Source organism: Carettochelys insculpta, chromosome 22 (assembly GCF_033958435.1).
Source record: "Carettochelys insculpta isolate YL-2023 chromosome 22, ASM3395843v1, whole genome shotgun sequence".
NCBI lineage: Eukaryota > Metazoa > Chordata > Testudines > Carettochelyidae > Carettochelys > Carettochelys insculpta.
The window spans coordinates 6,921,680-6,937,011 of NC_134158.1; the positions used below are offsets into that span (position 1 = coordinate 6,921,680).

Consider the following 15,332-nt stretch of genomic DNA (forward strand, 5'->3'; position numbering starts at 1 on the left):
TCTGCATTCTCTAGCAACGACGCTTGGTACTTTGTGAGTCGGGCTTGCGTGAGTCAAAGCCCTCCTTTTGCCTCTAGCAGGGCTTGGACAGCATGTGGGGTGTTGACCTCAACTTCTCCTCCCAAAGTGAGTTTTTCTGCCTCCTCTAAGACGATGGCTGCAGCCGCCACCGCCCGCAGGCACGCTGGCCAGCCTCTAGCAACAGTATCTATTTGTTTAGAGAAGTAAGCCACAGGTCGCTTCCAACTTCCCACCTTTTGAGTTAATATTCCCAGGGCCACTCCCTTCCTTTCATGCACATACAGCTGAAATGGTTTAGTAATATCTGATAGACCTAGGGCTGGAGCTTCCATTACACGCAATTTTAAAGCTTTAAATGCATGTTGAGCCTCTTTTTTTTAAAAAAAACAGAACAAGTCTCTCTTTCTTTAACACACTCGTACAGAGGCTTAACCAGTACCCCAAAATCAGGTATCCATAATCTGCAAAATCCTGCTGTTCCCAAAAAGGCACGCAGTTGTTTCCTATTGCTGGGCTTAGGGATTTGACAAATTGCTTTTTTTTTTCGCTCCTGCCAAGTTCATGCCTTTTTCTTGCTTTCTCCCTGGCTTTTGTTACAACCTGCTTACGCTCCACTTCAGACAACAGGGTTCTCATTAGGACCTGACAGTCATTCCAATCAGGCTTGTGACTGGCTAAACACCCTTTGAAAATTGAAATAAAGCGGCTAGGATCCGTGGAAAACTCCCCGGCTTGGGCTTTAAAAGTTGCCAAATCGATCAGATTAAAGGGCACATGGGAATACACCTGCATAGTAGTAGCCTGCCGATCTGCAGCTCCCGGTCTGTCAACCACTATTTCAGTCACTAATAGATACAGTTTAACTAAGAGGGCTATTCCCAAATTATGGGAAACCCTTTCCCTGTATGGAGGGGGTGTGGGTGCAGAAGCCGAAGGGGGGTCCTGGTGACAGTTTACATTAGGCTTATTTACAGCTGGTTGTACTGCACATGATAATCCACACATTTCCTGCAGGTCTTGTCTATTTTTAAGATATTCAAAATATTGGCCATACTATGTTCTTCCCATTTACCGGTATGTTGTAAAAACAAAAGCAGCTGCAATATGGTGTTATAATTTAGGGATCCCTCTGGTGGCCACCGCTCCTGCCCTTCTAAGTTATACTGTGGCCACTCTACTGTGCACAGTCTCCTTAGTCTAGATTTGATCGTGGGGTCCCCCGCTATAATTTTCCAATGTTTCAAAACACAACCCAAGGGAGTATTATCCTTGGGGCTACTTTGACCTAGTCCCATCCTTATCACAACCTATGGCCCCAACCCTGTATTGGCCGTCTGGCGTCCCAGAAGTCCCTTTCACAAAAAGGGACTGGGTCTTACCTGTCCAGAGGTCCGGCTCTTGCCGCTCCACCCTCTGTTTCCTCTCTCTCTTCCACGTTGCTGCGTTGCACCGTTGTGTCGTCCCCAGCAGGGGCTGCGGAACCCAGACGCCGAGTTCCCCGGTAAAATTACCGGTGCGCGCTGGAAGTCCGACGCCGTCTCCCGCTACCCCCGCCAAGAGGCGAGCCGGGCAAGGCTTTGATTTAGAGTGCCCACCCAGGGACGCCAAAACTGTTGCCTCCTTCTTAAGGTGGCACAGTGGCAGTTCATGCCCATTATGCAACGCTGGCCCAATAACACACCGAGAGTGGAAGAAGAATCTTTATTTGGCATGCCAAGTAAGGTGCAGGGGGATCTCTCCTCAAAGCCTGCACACCTTGCAACAAGCAGTGTGCAATACTTATACCTCTCTCCTCCTTTGTTCACCCCCTCCCCACAAACCAGGGGAGAGTCTCTCATAATTCCCTTATCCACTCCCCCAGCTCAAACTGAATTCTTACTGGTCTTATGCCATTCCGCTCTGGTAATTCCCTATTGAGCAGGAGGTCAAGTACCAATAGATTATTAACAAAAAGTAAATTACAGGAAGGTAGAGTTATTCGGTCGTATAGAACATGAACAGGATCTCATTAACAAAACAATAGTGAAAATTAAGGAGGATTCACTAACAATGCTAAATTCAATATTGAACCTTATGAGAACATCAATAAGCATTCATTTACAAAACAATGTCTCTATGAGATCAGAATATAATAACGTTTCCCGTGCCAACAAAAGCATGGGAGTTGCACCTGGCAGATGCTACAAGGTTACTCAGACATGTATGCTCACCAGATTGGTTGCAGCGCAATGAAGGACAGGACTTTTCATTTCCCTCTCATCTGGACAAAGATAGTTCCTCTGAGACACATCTTTATACCATGGTGCGAACAACTTAATGTGCTGCCTCTCTGACACAAATATATTCAAATTCGACACATTAACACATGGTTTGAACCGGGATGTGAATTTTCTGGGACATTATAGGGGCTCTTTTGCATACTTGGCTTAATCTAATTCTTTATTACCCCCCCCCCCCCTACTCTCTGATTTGCTCACCTTGATAATTTTTTTTCTGATTTGTCAGCCTTGATTGCTATTTTTGGTTCTCTATGCCTGAAATATCGAGTCTGTTCTGGTATGGCTATAATCTGAAGAAGTGGGTCTGTCCCATGAAAGCTCATCACCTAATAAATTATTTTGTTAGTCTTTAAAGTGATACTTTACTGCTTTTTTGTTTTGATAATACATAGACTAGCATGTCTTTCTGTCTGTTACCTCTCTGACACAGTTAGTTTCTGCCAGCTGATGGAGCTATTCATCACCCATCCCTCATACATATTCAATCAAAACATCTCTATTACGTAGTCATCCTTGAATAGTAACAGAGAGGAAGCCGTGCTAGTGTATACACTATCAAAACAAAAAGCAGTCAAGTAGCACTTTAAAGACTAGCAAAATAGTCTTCAGAAGTGGGTCTGTCCCGCGAAAGCTCACCTAATAAACTATTTTGCTACTCTTTAAAGTGCTACTTAACTGCTTTTTGTTTTGATAGTCATCCTTAACTTTCAGGAGGGTCAGTGTGTTCCCTGCTATCCTTGGGGGATGTTTTGGTACCATCCTGGATATCGGGATGTTCTAGTACCACTTGATATTAGGATGTGCTTGTGTGAGTACTTGTGCCTAACAATTCTTGTGCAGTCCTGTAATATGAACCCTGCTGTTGCCAGATTTTGTGAGTGGTACCAGCTTCACACTCGGCCTCTGTTTCAAGGGTTTATGTCTCAGGTTGTCTTCCTACTACAATGTGGGTTTCAAGGCCAGCACTTCTTTCTTAAAAACAAAGTGATTTTCTTAGTTAAAACAAAATGTAGCAAAAGGATGATTTACAAACAGCCCCATGTCTGCTCTCAGCTTCTTCTTGACTATAAACAAACATAAATTTCTGGAAAAGGTGCAAACCAACTCCCATTCTCTTAAAAAGCAGCAATCCTTCTGTGACTGGTTTTGGTCACAGCCTATGGTATGCCTCAGAGTCCTCCTTAATTGGTTTAGAGTTGTATTAGCTGCATGCTGGCCCTTTGAGTAACTTTAAAAAAATGTTAGTCCACTGCTCAGAAATTGTACCTGTATTTGCATTATTGTTGGGATCATGTGCAGTGTTCCCTCTATTTTTGACATCCATCAGTGGAATAATTTTTGTTATGTGCACCAAGGCAAGAGTGGATACGCACCATCAACAGGAACACATGCTGCCAGCTGTGGATGGCTGTGGATGCTCTGCTAATCAGCTGGGCTGCACCTGATTCTGTCCTGGGCAGCCACCCAAGTGCTTCACTTACAGAGAACACTGATAAGAACATGTCCCTCTGAACACAGAGACACAAGCTTTACTTTGCATACTATTCACATTATGCACTTGAGCATTGGCAGGATCGTGGCCATAATACTATCAATTTGAGCAAATGAAGTTGTTTAGGCAGAGCTGCTGACAGGGATGGGCAAAAGGGGCAGCTGTCCTGGGACCCAGCAATTTAAAAGAGCCCAGATCTCCTGGCCCCCACTGCTGCTGTAGCAGTGGGTGGACCCCCAGGCTCCTTAAATCACCATCAGAGCCCCATAAAGTGCACACTGGACACTTTGGGCACCCGTGAAGGGCTGGCTGGGCAATATTAGCCCTAGTCTGCCCCTTCTGCCAGACGCCCCACTTTTGCTGGGGATATGGAGCCAGGGCCCATTCCACCTTGCCCCAGGGCCCAGCAAGTCTCTCTTCAGCCCTATGTTCAGAAGTGACTAGTCCCCCCCTCATCACTTCTGAACAGAGGGTTGAAGAGAGACTTGCTGGGCCCCGAGGCAAGGTCCAAGGCAAGGTCCTCCCCGCACCCCGAAAATTAGTAAAACAATTTCCAAGATGTGAAAAATTGTCTCCCTCTCTCCTTTCCAACCATTAAAAAATAAATGGTTGTTGAGTTTACTTCAAACTTTTCTAAGAATATTCTTGTCTAGCTACAGACTAACATATACATGTCATACTAAAAAGAATCATTTTTGTATGGTTAGTAGAAATTCAGACACTAATTCTAGAGCAGGCGTACACTGAAAACTGCGTTTGGGTTTATTACTTACTATTAAGTTGACGTTAATTTTTATTTCAAGTTTAGGGAATAAAACCACCAGGACAACTCATGGTAGTAAGCTGTCTGTTCAATAATGTTTGCAGAGTAGTTGTGATACTGGAAAAAGTAAGTGCCAAATTATTTACGTAGCCAATTCTTAACGCAGCCTAATTTTAGCTAAGAAACAATTGAATAATTTGAGGGGCAAATTCAGCTTTTGATTGCACTGATGCAAGCTGGAAGTAACTCCAGTGACTTCTGATGTTACTTGAGAACAGAATCCATCTCTTAAAATATTTTTCAAGAGAAGATCATGCACTCCTATGTGAAAGCAATGCCTGAAGAGCATCAGTCTAGTTTTATAAAAGCTCATAGCTTATGCAGTTAGATAAGAAGGGTTTTACACTGAACCAAAAAAGTGATGATAATATAAATTATTAATACGAGTCTAAAGGGATACATTAATAAGAATCAATTTCAGATCCTGTACAGTAATTTAATTATATTCATGTGTGTGTGTGTGTGTGTAAAATGAAAATATTTTTAAATATACAGGGCACGTGTAAGTACAAAATAATTATTTAAAATACAATTAAAGAAGAAAACATGATGAAGCCAGAATGATAAAAAATTTACCACTATGAACTAGGATGATGTATAGTATAGCTAGGTTATGTATATGGTGTGTAAGTAGCTTGATAAAGAGTTGGGGATGTTATTTACTTAGCAAATTAAATATCGATACAGTGTAAAATATGAAGGCTGCCATATAAAGCACAGACCTACTCGTTATTTCTATTGAATCTCTCTAAATGATCTGGAAAGAAAAAATGAGTTGAAAAATAGGAGCCCTCTGAATGAGAGAGGGTATTAAATATGAAACCAATAAATTAAGTCCACTTACTGAGGTGCTGCTATGGATGTGGTGGTCTTGAAGAGGCCCCAGCAATGTTTAAATCAGCAGACACTACATTTCCAGCCATGATCAGAGCAGAGGAAGATGTGTGCATACAGAAGAGAGGCAGCGTCTGAGAACAGCCTCAGAGGTGCGCCTTCGCAGGATGACAGACACATCCAGAATCATGAAGTGTTGTCCATCAAAAATTTAGTGTTGTGGTACATGGGCCTTTTGCTGTCCTTCTACATTAGTGAGGGGCAACCGAGTGGAGGCTAGTGAGTGGACCGCATAAGTGGCCATCCTTCATCTCAGTGGGCTGCAGGATGGTCTCTTGGGATTGAACGGTTTTACCAACTACGTCTGTGCACCTAGAATTTGCTGGGTGTGCCTGTTGAACCATACCAGCGCTTTGAATGGATGCAGAGGGAGCACACGGCTCTCACAGGTGTGCAGTCAGCATGCACCTCACATCCCATGCTCTTGCTTTACGTGCGTGTCACTTAAACAACACTAAGTCCTGTGGCACCTTGTAGACTAACAGATATTTTGGAGCATGAGCTTTTGTGGGCAAAGACCCACTTGGTCAGATGCATCTGATGAAGCAGTTCTCTGCCCACGAAAGCTTATGCTCCAAATTATCTGTTAGTCTATAAGGTGCCACAGGACTTCTTGTTGTTCTCGAAGATACAGACTAACACAGCCACCTCTCTGGTACTTAAGCAACACTGGTGGGAAAAAAACTATGTGAATGGAAAGTGGCAGAAACTAACGGAATTTACAAATAGATGTGTATAACTGAAAATAAGGACTGCATTTTTTGAGCCGTTGCTGTGTGTTATTGACAAGCAGGAAAGAAATTGATCATGACTGCTCCCAGGGAATACAAAGCTGGGACTCACATCACCTGTTCTGATGTAAGTACTTCGAGAGTGTCCCACTATGTGCTCTCCCTTCCCTACACTTCTCAAACAGATGAAAGAGAAAAGACTTTGTTCCTGTAAGTGTATTTCCTACTGTTGTATTTGTAAGTTGGTCCACCTTATGGGGAAATATTGACCACACAGGCTGTGCCTACACTTGCATTCTTCTTTTGAAATATGTATGCAAATGAGGTATATTGAAAGTGCAAATGAGGTGCAGATTTGTATATCTGGCACCTCATTTGCATATTCTTATTTCGAAATAGCTTCTTTCTTAAGAAGAAAACCAGTGTAGACATGGCTCTTTCAAAAGTAAACCCCACCTTTGAAAGAATCTTTCTTCCCATTACAAAAAAGGGAAGAAGGATTCTTTCGAAGATGGGCTTACTTTCGAAAGAGCGGTGTCCGCACTGGTTCTCTTCATTTGAAAGAAGCTATTTCAAAATAAGAATATACAAATGAGGTGTCAGATATGCAAATCTGCACCTCATTTGCATACCTCTTTCGAAAGAGGGCTGCAAGCGTAGACACAGCCACAGTGACAAAGTGACCAGTTCCCATGTAATCGGTGACTTGTTGTGTCTGGGTGAAGAGGTGATGGGGGAAGGAAGCTTCCTGTGTGGTGTGAAAACATTGTTCTGGCGGCATCAAAGTAATTGAAAATATGTTCTTTCCCATGCTTCTTGTGGAGACTTTCTCCTTTTTCCACAAAGAGAACCACTCTGAAACATGACAACAGCCCTTTTAGAACCCAGCTACAGAAATGTGTATAAAACAAGTCAGGAGTTTCAAAAGCAGAGAGCCTCCAGGACTCTGGCTTGTATTTTTTCTAATTCAGTGCGAGTGTGATTCTCACATAAATGAAGGTAAACAGTTTGCTAGTGACCACTAATTACAGCTTCACTAACAGGCCTCCAGGCCTGATGACAAAGGCTAGAGCTTGCTTCAGTCCTGGAACTTTGTATGTTGTTTTGTAGAGAGCTTGTGACCATTTGCAGTCAGTAGAAATGCTTCGGTGGGAATGAGCTTGAGGTGAGAGATGGGCTCCAAACCCTTGCATCCTAGCAGTGCATGCAGGGGGAAAGCTAACTAGTTTGGGATTGATGGTCAATTCCTGCAGCTTTTCAGGGTGGAAAATCAGCTGCAGAACAAAGGAAGCCATCCTGTAGCACCTTAAAGACTAACAATACTATTTATTAGGTGATGAGCTTTCGTGGGTAAGACCCACTTCTTCAGATTCTGCTCAGCCTGCTGTGTAGAAACACCAGGTAAGATACTTGTAAATACTACAGCAGGGCCTCAGTTCAGTTTATGATCCTGCAAGTGTATGTGCATTCATAGTGCACTTCAGGCAAGTGCTTCTGTGACTTATAGAAAGATGCCCCAAGGTCCTGGAGAGGCCCAATGATGCAGGACCTTTTCTTTCTAAAGAAAACCATTCAGTTTAGGCTTCAATCCTAGAAAGCCTTAATCATCTCAGAGGGGGTCACTGTGTTAGTCTAGAAAAGAGGAGACTGAGGGGTGATATGATAAAGGTATATAAAATCATGAATGGTGTGGAGAAAGTGCATACAGAAAAATTATTTACTTGTTCCCATAATATAAGAACTAGAGGACACCAAATGAAATTAATGGGTAGCAGGTTCAAAACTAATAAAAGAAAGTTTTTCTTCACACAGCGCACAGTCAACCTGTGGAACTCCTCGCCAGAGGAGGCTGTGAAGGCCAGGACTCTAACAGAGTTTAAAAAAGAGCTCGATAAATATGTGGAGGTTAGGTCCATAGATGGCTGTTAGCAAGGGGTAAGGTATGGTGACTAGCCTTTTGTCGAAGGCAGGAGATGGATGGCAGGAGACAAATTGCTTGATCATTGTTTTCGGTTCACCTCCTCTGGGGCACCTGGCATTGGCTACTGTCAGCAGACAGGATACTGGGCTAGATGGACCTTTGGTCTGACCCAGTTTAGCCATTCTTATGTTCTTAGTCTGTATCTTTGCGAAACAAAGCAAACCTTCCTATAGCACCTTAAAGACTAACCATTTTATTTATTAGGTAATGTGCTTTCATGGGTAAACACCAGATTACAGAGGGAGACATCTAAACTGGAATTCATTTGCAAGTTTGATACTTTTGAACTGGACTCAGCAGGGATCTAAGTCATTTTAAGCATTACACAGACAGTTTCCCCTCCTTTGATATTTGCAGGAATGGCACCCTCCCACTTAAGCTATTTCTTTCACAGATACTATGAATGACTGGTGATTCTCCCTCCCACCCCTGCTTTCCCTCCCCCCTTCTTCCTTCCCCAACTCCTGCTATTTACATGCCCTGTATTATCATATTTGCCCCAAATGCGATGAAGCGGGTCTTCACTGGCCTGGGTTTTGTCTAGCACTTGCACATGAATAATGCCTGTTCCATACCAGTGCCACACATCCTTATGCAGGGGAGCCTCCACACAGGCTTGCTATTCAGCGATGTGGAAGTATTTCACCTACCGGGTTCAATATTATCACCACCCCACTGATGACATCTCTGCCCCTACCATCATGGATTATCTCCTTGAACCTCAGGCCTCACCCTCAGCTCTGTTTGGGTCTACCTGGTGGCCCTTGGTGCCCTCCTGCCATCTCTGGATGGCCCCTAGGGGTTGACCGCCAGGGCTCCCTCCATCCATGGGTGGAGTAAATTTTATGTGTGCCAAGGCGCATGCAAGTAGAAATACATGTTGCCTACTGTGGGTGGCTGTGGACTCTCTGCTGAACAACTGGGAGGCATCTGAATCTCTCCTGGGTGGCTGCCCAAGCGCTCAGCTTACAGGGAATGCCGTTCACTACCCCATCACCATCCACTTTCTGAACTAACTGATGAGCAGTTTCCTGTTGGCCCTCAAAGCCACACTCCCCTGGAATCTCAGCCATGCACGCTCCACCCTCACCAGTCCCTCCTCCCCATTTTGCTCCTAGCCACATGTTCTCTCTCTCCCATTCAAGAAGCTCATCTTTCTCACCTATCGCTTCTGCTTGGCAGGTTAAAACAAGGTTTCCTGACAACCTCACCCCCAATTTCGCTCAGAGATGATCTTGGATTTTCACCTTAGTGAGTCCAGTCACCTCCCAATCTTCCATCCTAAGCCGCAGGCCCTGCTGGGGGCAGGACCTGAACTTACTTGATGTCTTACCTTGACAGAACCTGTGCCTTTTGCACCTCTCCATGCCTCTGCGTGGCCACCCCAGACAGGTCCTGAGCTACACACCCCCACCTTCCCATGCATCTTGAAATTGGTCTCTGCATGCATCTGAGAGTGTTAGGTACTGTCCAACACCCCCTCTCCCCCAACTCTGCCCCAGCCGGATTATGACATTCTCCACATGGGCACACTTGACTACCTCTTCCATGCTGGCAGAGGTACCCTATCATGACATCTGCTGAGCAGCAACCCGGTGTTCCAGGTGTACGTTCGCAGCCATTACGCCATCTCACAGGGACCACTAGAATATGTGGCTATGAACTGTGCACTCCTGCCAACTGCATCCTCACAACCACCTCGGTGGTGATCACTGCTTCCTACTCACCCATCTTTGGGACACATAAGCTACGTCTACACGTGAAGCCTACTTCGAAGTAGCCTATTTCGATGTGGAGACATCGAAATAGGCTATTTCGATGAATAACATCTACACGTCCTCCAGGGCTGGCAACGTCGACGTTCAACATCGACGTTGCGCAGCACCACATCGAAATAGGCGCTGCGAGGGAACGTCTACATGCCAAAGTAGCACACATCGAAATAAGGGTGCCAGGCACAGCTGCAGACAGGGTCACAGGGCGGACTCAACAGCAAGCCACTCCCTTAAAGGGCCCCTCCCAGACACAGTTGCACTAAACAACACAAGATCCACAGAGCTGACAACTGGTTGCAGACCCTGTGCATGCAGCATGGATCCCCAGCTGCAGCAGCAGCAGCCAGAAACCCTGGGCTAAGGGCTGCTGCACACGGTGACCATAGAGCCCCGCCAGGGCTCGAGAGAGCGCGTCTCTCAACCCCTCAGCTGATGGCCACCATGGCGGACCCTGCTATTTCGATGTTGCGGGACGCGGATCGTCTACATGTGCCCTACTTCAACGTTCATCTTCAAAGTAGGGCGCTATTCCCATCCCCTCATGGGGTTAGCGGCTTCGATGTCTCGCCGCCTAACGTTGATGTTAATGTTGAAATAGCACCCAACACGTGTAGCCGTGACGGGCGCTATTTCGAAGTTAGTGCCGCTACTTTGAAGTAGTGTGCACGTGTAGACACGGCTATAGAGGGACTACGACTCAAAGAGGTACTTAGCTCAAAGGTACTTAGCTGTTACACATTAGCCAACTGCCCTATCCTGGGAGACCATCTTGGTCTGACAATCTTGCAATCCGCAGAGACGAAGGAGGGCCATTTATGCAGACCTCTCACTGGCCGAGGTTGTCCATCACTGAAACATATAATCTAACAGTAACTACAGTTCTAAAGACAGGTGACTTTTCTTTTTTGTATCCATTAATCGGAACAAATAATGTACATCCTATGTGCCCTGACTAATGCTAACTTTTAAAGGAGAATTAAAAGCTCCATATTTATTTTTAGGAATATTTTGGGGTTCTTGATGTGACCACAACACTTTCAAGATTATTTGCTTTTTGGACTAAACTCTTCCTCTAGGTCTGTTACTGAATTCGGGACTTTCCATTACAATGTGTGTTCCAACCCACGGCAAGTTACGTATAAATGTGCAAACTTCTCTGCTATTAGTTTCCTTTTTTAAAGAAAGGAAATGGACAGCTTCAGCCTTCAAGCTGTGATACCTCCGGCCTCACTGCCTCTTCAGAACCGCAAAGCCTAGCGGAGAAAACCCAATCCAATGAAAAGCACCGTGGCATTCTCTGTGTCTTAGAACAGGGTCACAGCTACCAACACTTAGCAAAAATTTCCGTGGTCCGCATTGCACTGGTGTCACTTGTTAACCACCAGTGCTTCCTCCTTGTTTCCTGTTTGCCTTTGCAAAGCAAACAGACCACTCTTTGTCTTGCAAACTGCTCTGGGCAGGGGCACAGAAGACTTGTTTACAGACAATATGATTTTGTTTAATAATTGCACAAAGACAAGAGATTGGCATAGGAAATATGGTATTTTAATAGTAACTAGGGGGGTCATTTTCAGGCAGCATAGAATACATGACCTTGAATGTCCTTACACTCCTGAATGTGAATAGACTGATCTATGTATGTGTTCAGTTGTGCAGCTGGAAGGGTCTGGGTGGACCAGTGAATTCAGTACGACCAGAGGTGGAAGATAAAATCAAATGGTTACTTCTTCAGAACAATTTCCTGGCTTCACTCTGTGGAACACCTCTTCCAGACTCAGGCAACTAGCAGTAAGTAGTCAGACAGAACAGTGGTGTAATACTAGTGAAAACTGGTAAGGAGCTTGGTTCACAACACATCTTAGGAACCCCTCTGTGGCCTCGTGTAGAGATTTGCCCAGTTTGACAACAGGTTACCTGCAAGCCATTAGCAAAGTCAGTACAGCCTAAAATTTCAGACAGTGACCGGTTTATACTTTATACATGTCAGTGCACTATTTACATTCCAGTTGTTTATTTTATATTTATGTGGCAAAAATAAGAAGTCAGCAGTTTTTCAGTCCTAGTGGCTGTGACACTTTAGTGCTTTTAAGTCTGATTTTGGAAGCAAACCCTTCTTAAGTGATGGGAATTTGGGGGTACACAAGACAAATTCTAATCTACAGAGGGGCCCAGGCATATGGAAAGTTGAGCGCTGCTGTTGCAATCCATCGTAGGGCACCCATCCAGATGACCAAGTCAAATACGATGAGGATCACCAAAAATCTTGTTCATCATTTAAAAAATTGTACTAATCCCAAAGGATCACAGAATCATAGGGCTGGAAGGGACCTCAGGAGGTCATCAAGTCCAGCCCCCTGCTTCATGCAGGATCAACCACAACTAAGTCATCCCAGCCAGGACCTTGTCAAGCTGGAACTTAAAAACCTTGAGGGATGGAGAATCCACCACCTCTCTAGGCAACACATTCCGGTGCTTCACCACCCTCCTGGTGAAGTTGTTTTTCCTAATATCCAACCTACTCCTCTCCTTCTGTAACTTCAGACCATCGCTCCTCATTCTGCTATCTGGTACCACTGACCAGGTCAGTGAATCAGTTCATTAGGTTTTAGTCCACAATAGACAGACCATGTTCCATATAAAGTGATACCAGCTGGTGACTCAAGTCTTGTGACTCAAACCACTCTTGAAGAAACTTAAGCAGATCTGAGATGAAAGGGCCTGTCCCTGGAATATTTTTATAGTTCTCTGGCAGCCTCTCAACAGCCAGTTAACAACAAGTGTTCCTCAGGGGAAGCACTGCGGCTTTGAATTAGAGCCTCCTATTTCCTGTGTACCATTGGTACCACATGACCTAACATGAGTCAACTGCCCATCTCCAGCCATATATAGGTAGTTTATAGTAAACGTCACAGAGAAATAAAGACAATGGTATTGTTACACCCAAACTTGATCATAGATTAAATAGAGAGGCCCTGCTGTGGAATTTACAGCTATCTTACCTGATGCCTCTACACAGCAGGCTGAGCAGCAGATTTCATATCCTTCCTCCACCCCAAAAAAATACAGGAATTGACCATCAATCCCAAACCAGTTAGCCTTTGCCCTGCACGCATGGTTAGGAGGAAAGGGTTTGGGGCCCAGCTCCTATCTCAAGCTCATTCCTACAGAAGCATTTCTACTGACTGCAAATGGTCACAAGCTTTCTACAAAACAATATACAAAGTTCCGGGACTGAAACAGCCCTAGCCTTTGTCATCAGGCCTGGAGGCCTGCTGGTGATGCTGTTTTCAGTGGTCACTAGCAAACTGTTCACCTTCATTCATGTGATAATCACATTTACTCAGAAAAAATATACATCAGGGTCCTGGAGGCTTGTTGGTTGTGCAGCTCCTGATTTTTATATTCTTGATGCTTTGATTCTAAAAGGGCATGTGTCATGTTTCGAGTGGTTCTCTTTGCGGAAAAAGATGAAGAGTGCCTTCACAAGAAGCACTGGAAAGAACACCTTTTCTGTCACTTTAATGGTATCAGAACAATGTTGTTCTCACACCACACAGGAAACTCTGGTCCCCGCCCTGGCCCCGGCCCATCAACACACACACCTGCCCCCTCCTCACCTACAGCTAGTCACCGGTTAGATGAGAACTGGTCAATTTACCACTAGTGGTCAGTAAGGTGGAACACCAATTTGTAAATACAACGGTAAGAAATACATTTAAAGGAACAAAGTCCTTTCTTGGCTCTTTCATCTGCTGGAGAAGTATGGGGAGGGGAAAGCACCTTGTGGGACACTCTTGTAGTATGTACATCAATGGTCATGTTTTGAGTCCCAGCCTTGTATTCCCTGGGAACGTGCATGATACATTTCTTTCCTGCTTGTCAGTAACAATCCACACCCCCAGAAGTTTACAACCTAAGTAGGGAAGATAGAGAAGGGAAATAGAAGCGCAGAGAGGGGAAATAACTTACCCGAGGTCCTACATCTCGGTGACATCACTGGGATTACTTCTCCTGATAGTGTAGTGCACCTCCCTACCCCCTGCTATGCACTGCCTGTAAATGACTGATCCCTCCCAGGTGTTCTTCCCGTAGCTTAGCTCATTATGGATAAAAATCATCTCTGTGTAGAGCAGTGGTGGGCAGCAAGAGGCCCATCGTGGGTCTGTGTGTGGCCCATGAGACAGTTCATTTACCGTTGCTCAAGAACATTCTGCCCAAGCAACCAGATTCTCCTGGTCTCCATCCATGTAGCATTTTCCTACCAGTGTTACTAAAGTGAATGCATGTGAAGCGAGGGCTTGGGAGGTGAGCTGTGTGCTGACTGCACACAACACTGCCTGTGAGAGCCATGTGCTCCCTCGGCATCCAATCAGAGCCCTGATCAAGTTCAGTTGGCACCCACAGCAAATTCTAGCTGAGCAAATGCAATTAGCACACCTACCCTATTCCGAGAGACTGTCTTGGTTATGACAACCTTGTGGCCCACTGAGATGAAGGACGGCCACTCATGCAGTCCACTCACTAACCTCGGTGTCCCATTTCTGATGTAGAGGAACAGAACAAGGTCCATGCACCACAACATCATCTTGTCTGATTATGGGAACAAGACTATCTTCATGGGGGCACAAGGACAGCACCATGATTGCTTTTAACCACAGGGCCCTGTCCTGTGAGTTGCGCATTGCCTTCACCTCCCACTGACTTCAAGAAGAATTGGGCTTGCTCAGCACATCTTGCAAGTTTGGGGTCTAATATGGAAGAAGGGGGTCTTTCCCTCTCTTGAGTAGGTCACTCGGTCCTCAAATCGCAAGCACCCATCTGTTTCACAGCATGGACAAGAGTTGCAGGCAGACATCAAAGTCTGTGTCTGGCTTCCCCGTGTGGAAAATTCAGGAATCATGCACATAATTAAACTTTATTTTTCAAACTGTTTCCCAGTTTTTGTGCAGTCATAAGCATTTCTTGCCATTTTAAGCGCAGCTCAGGCAAACACAGAACTTTTTGATCAATAGTGTGTTAGAAAATCTGTACTGCAGATCACAGCCACTGTGCTTTGGATCTCAAGTAGAATTGCATCAGGTAGCAAGCTGAGACATACTCACCCATTACCTGTATTTCGAAGGTTTCTTGGGTATGTTATCAGGAAAAGTAAGTCAAATTTCTAATAGAGAACACTTCCTGATTTTGGATGTGTTTGTCATCCTGCTAAGGCGTACCTCCGAGGTTGCTCTCAGACACAGTCTCTCTTCTGTGCGCTCACATCTTCCTCTGCTCTGGTCATGGCTGCAAATATAGTTTATGCTGATTTAAACTTTGCTGAAGCCTCTTCAAGACCA

General features: G+C 44.9%; 1 protein-coding gene across 1 annotated transcript in view; it reads right to left on the minus strand.

Annotated features, from left to right (window-relative positions):
- Positions 1-15,332, minus strand: part of LOC142024965 (C-type lectin domain family 2 member D-like) — a 40,519-nt gene that overhangs the window by 2,469 nt on the left and 22,718 nt on the right. Inside the window, exon 5 of the mRNA XM_075017357.1 lies at positions 15,213-15,279. Within this exon, the coding sequence (XP_074873458.1) occupies positions 15,213-15,279 (67 nt within the window). The remainder of the gene's footprint in view (positions 1-15,212; positions 15,280-15,332) is intronic.